The following is a 3,924-nucleotide window of genomic DNA, read 5'->3' as shown; positions in this document are numbered from 1 at the left end:
TCCCCCCACTGGTTTTTCAAGCATACTTTTACCTATGGCCCTTAGAAGAATTTGTCTCCCATTGTGCTGTATTAACTCTTGGCTGCTCTTAATGTAGTTTTAAAATGCAAAACAATGGATGATAAACCTCCTCTTCTCTGAGTTCTTCCAAGGTTGGGCCTTTGACCCTGTTTCTACTCTATGAATCCTGGAGGCTCAGCCGTAGCTAATTCAAAAACGGATGCTTGCCTCCTCCCCAAGCTGTGTACTCAATCTTCCTCCAAGGAATTTGGAATTAGGGCCAGTCTTAGCTATTTTCTTGAAGAAGTTGCAAATTGAGAGGTTTGCAATGACTGTCTTCTACTATAGGCATGAAGAAATTAGAGAAGTTATCTGAAGAAGGAGATTGAAGATGTGAGCAAAGAAACAAAGGGAAAAGGCTATGGTCCCATAGAGAGGAGAGAGTTTGAGTTGGAATGTGAAAGTAGCCGGCCTGAATCCTGATGGCTTTCCAGTTTCTGGTTCTGTTCTCTCCCGAGAACATTACATTTCCTTTTGTATTAGATAGGGGTGGCTAACCACTGTAACAGATAGACTCCAATGTATATAATGGCCCTCACACAATAGAAGCTTGTTTCTCGCTTACACAAACAGGACCAGATGGTTCCAAGTTATCAGGGTAGCAGCAGTGGAGGCCTGTGCCACAGTTACTTAGGAACCAAGGCTAATGGAGGCTCTGCCATTTCCAACATATGACTTTCAAGGTCTCCCTGGACATTAGTATCCATCCTACAGGAGGAAAATGATCATGTAGTTGAACCTATGGGAAGCTTTATAGGCCAAGTTCCTTTGTCTGGAACTCTGTCACAGGGCCACATTTAACTCTACAGGAGGCTGGGAAATGTAGTTTAGCTATTGATCCAGAAGGAAAAAGAAATGGGTTTAGTGAACAAATAGAGTTTATCACAACAGTCTTTGTATCCATATGAAACCCTTATCTTTCTAATCAAATTCCTGTGGTTTTTTTTTGTTAAATATGTTTAAGTTGCTTCTATTATTTGAATTTCAGTGCATATTTAAAACAGAGGAAATAAAACCAATTAATTATTTTCTCAGGAAAATTGGGCCGATTTCCACCTATGATGCATCACCACTCAGCACCCTCAGATGGTCAGACACCAGGGGCTCGTTTCCAGAGGTCTCACCTTGCAGAGGCCTTTGCAAAGGCCAAGGGAGCAGGTGGAGGTGCTGGAGGAGGGGGTAGTGGAAGAGGACTGATGGGCCAGATCATTCCAGTCTATGGCTTTGGGATCTTTTTGTACATACTGTACATTTTGTTTAAGGTAAGTGAAATTGTCTTATATGCATATAAGATATATGTATATCAGTGAAAATCTAATGTCATTGTAATAAAATCATTGTCTCTGGTACCTGCAAGGGGCCACACAGCCCATTCAAATCCATCATTTCTTTGAAAGCCTCATCGTCTCTGTGTGAACTTGTTAGGATCGCCATCATCTCAATTTTACAGAGAAAAATCTTAGGATAGGTTTACAACTAAAATGTAAGTCCAAGATTTGAACTTGGATCTTCTAGTTCATAATCCAATCAGTGCTATAACTCAAAGAAAAAGAACAAAAGACTAGGCATCTTTGCAAGTTGATAGACCATTAAGATGCTCTAAGAAGCAGCTTGTTTGTAGGATGAGCACCAAGGTTTCCAAGTAGCACTGTGAGGCCACATTTAATGGTGCCAGGGCGTCAGATACTGTGCTTGGTGTCTGTAATTCTGTCCTGTCCAGACACTAAGCCCAACATTTCCTGGTTGTGGGAAGTCATGCTGGGTCTTTTAAGGGAGACCCCCAAATAAGTTCCACTTCTAGGCAGGTTTTGTAGGTTATAGGCTTGTTCTCTATGTTGAGGTATAAAGGCCTCACCTTACACTCATGCCTCAGTAAAGTGAAGGGAGGTTGGTTTCTGCTTGCCCAGGAATTCTGCAGGCAGTCTGAGTGGAGATGAAAATGTCCCCTAGGGTACTGGCACTGGATGAGCATGGGTGTAGCAGGTGACCGACGGGACTTTGTTTTCCTTGTATTTTGATCTTTGCTTCAGTCATTTTTTACCTTCTTGACTCTTTCAGTGGCTTTAAAAAGGCATTTCTCTAATGTTGATACTTGGTTTGATTTCTGACTTAATTTTTGTCTCCCAGCTTTTTTGTTTTTTTCATTTAACATGAGGTGTTCCGTGACTTTGAGGTTCTGAGCTGCTGTTGATGTGCTGTGCCTCCTTCATCCTCAGCTTTCAAAGGGGAAAACTGCAGAGGATCGGAACTGCTCCAGTGCCCCACCTGGAAACACCCACAGGAAGATTAGTAAGTGCTCCGTCCCTTGTCTTCAGTGCTAGTGAGTTGGAGTGGCATACAACCGGGGAAGAGTCTGGGGGTATGTCCCAAAAGCATTGCTCAAATGTTGTGTATGGGTGTTGGATGGACCTTAAAGGGCTAATGCTGCTTGGGCTTTAGCACAAGGCTGCTAAGTTCACTTTGGTACATGGTAAGAGGTTAACAGTCAACATTTGGCTTAGTTACTTTTCACTTACAGACTGCAAAATATTTGGAGCAAATGTGTTTATTTCACAGAGGAAAACTGAGGGAGAAATTGCATCATTGTCACATTCCACTATTAGCTCTTGACACTCTGGAGTCTGTAAATATGTTGTCAAATAGTGTCCAGCCAGATTACTCTGTGCTGTCGTAGTCCTTTGTTCTAAGACTTTATAGATTAGAATGATGCTAGGAAAACTAATCTGTGGGGTAAAGCATGCTAAGCAAGCATGAAGACCGGCCCAAGTTAGACTCTTCAGCACTCATGTAAAAAGTCAGGGGTGGCTGTGCATGGTGAGCAGACACTGGACGATCCTTAGATTCCATGGCCAGCCAGCCTAGCCAACACAGTGAGCTTCTGGTTTATTGTGAGACCCTATTTCAAGGGAATAAGAGAGAGAGCGAGAAAAGAAGATACTGCATGTCATCTTCTTGTATATGCCTGCACACTAACTTGCCTGGGTCACAAGCACATAAACATCACACAGAGAGAAAAATAGCTTGTTAGAAAGAAGGGATTTGTCAAAAGCATTCTGGGAATCATGTCTGGATGGCTTGAGTAAAACTTATGCAAACATGAATGCTTGAGCTTGTAGTGGTCTTACTGTGTAGCACAAACTCACAGAGGTCTGCCTGCCTCTGTCTCCTGAGTGCTGGATTTAAAGATCTGTACCACTTCACCCATCAAAGGTTTCTTGTTTGCTTTTATTTTTTTAAGTTTTAAAATTAAAAATATTTTTCTTATTAAAAGTTTTTTAAAAGAAAAACGCCGATAGAATGACATGAGGATGAGGCACAGAAATAGCTGCCCTAGGCAGTATCTCTTTTTGAATTACTTTTGGCTCTTCATTGTATTAAATCCTCAATCATATTTCACAGCCTTTTTGAAAGTCCTAAATAGTCAAGGGCTCTCTGAAGAAAACTGCTATGTCTCCTTATGAGGTACTTAGTAATGGTAACATATATCAGTAATTTAAAAACATCATAGAAGGAAATCTTGAACTGATAGGAGGATTCAGTGGATGAAAGTGCTTGCTGAATTTGGTCCCCAGAACCCATTTGAAAAGGCAAGATGTCATAGCACGCTTCTGTCACTCCAGCATTCCTTTGATGGCATGGAGGCAGTCAGGAGAAGTCTAGAAGCTTGTAGACCCACTAACACAGAGTATTGAAATGCTGGAGAAACAAGAGATAGCCTGCCTCCATAGAGTGGAAGGCCAGAACTGACTCCTCAAAGTTGTCCTCTAGCCTAAACACACACACCACAAAATAAACAAAACAAGCCAGGCGGTGGTGGCGCACGCCTTTAATCCCAGCACTTGGGAGGCAGAGGCAGGCGGATTT

At 42.1% G+C, this 3,924-nt stretch overlaps 1 protein-coding gene across 3 annotated transcripts in view; it reads left to right on the top strand.

Annotated features, from left to right (window-relative positions):
• Positions 1–3,924, top strand: part of Ric3 (RIC3 acetylcholine receptor chaperone) — a 49,690-nt gene that overhangs the window by 22,272 nt on the left and 23,494 nt on the right. For all 3 annotated transcript variants that reach the window (XM_031387792.1, XM_031387793.1, XM_031387791.1), the window contains exons 2-3: positions 1,096–1,322; positions 2,277–2,349. In XM_031387792.1, the coding sequence (XP_031243652.1) occupies positions 1,096–1,322; positions 2,277–2,349 (300 nt within the window). The remainder of the gene's footprint in view (positions 1–1,095; positions 1,323–2,276; positions 2,350–3,924) is intronic.

This window comes from Mastomys coucha, unplaced genomic scaffold (assembly GCF_008632895.1).
Source record: "Mastomys coucha isolate ucsf_1 unplaced genomic scaffold, UCSF_Mcou_1 pScaffold21, whole genome shotgun sequence".
Classification (NCBI taxonomy): domain Eukaryota; kingdom Metazoa; phylum Chordata; class Mammalia; order Rodentia; family Muridae; genus Mastomys; species Mastomys coucha.
This window is presented reverse-complemented; position numbering and strand designations above follow the sequence as displayed.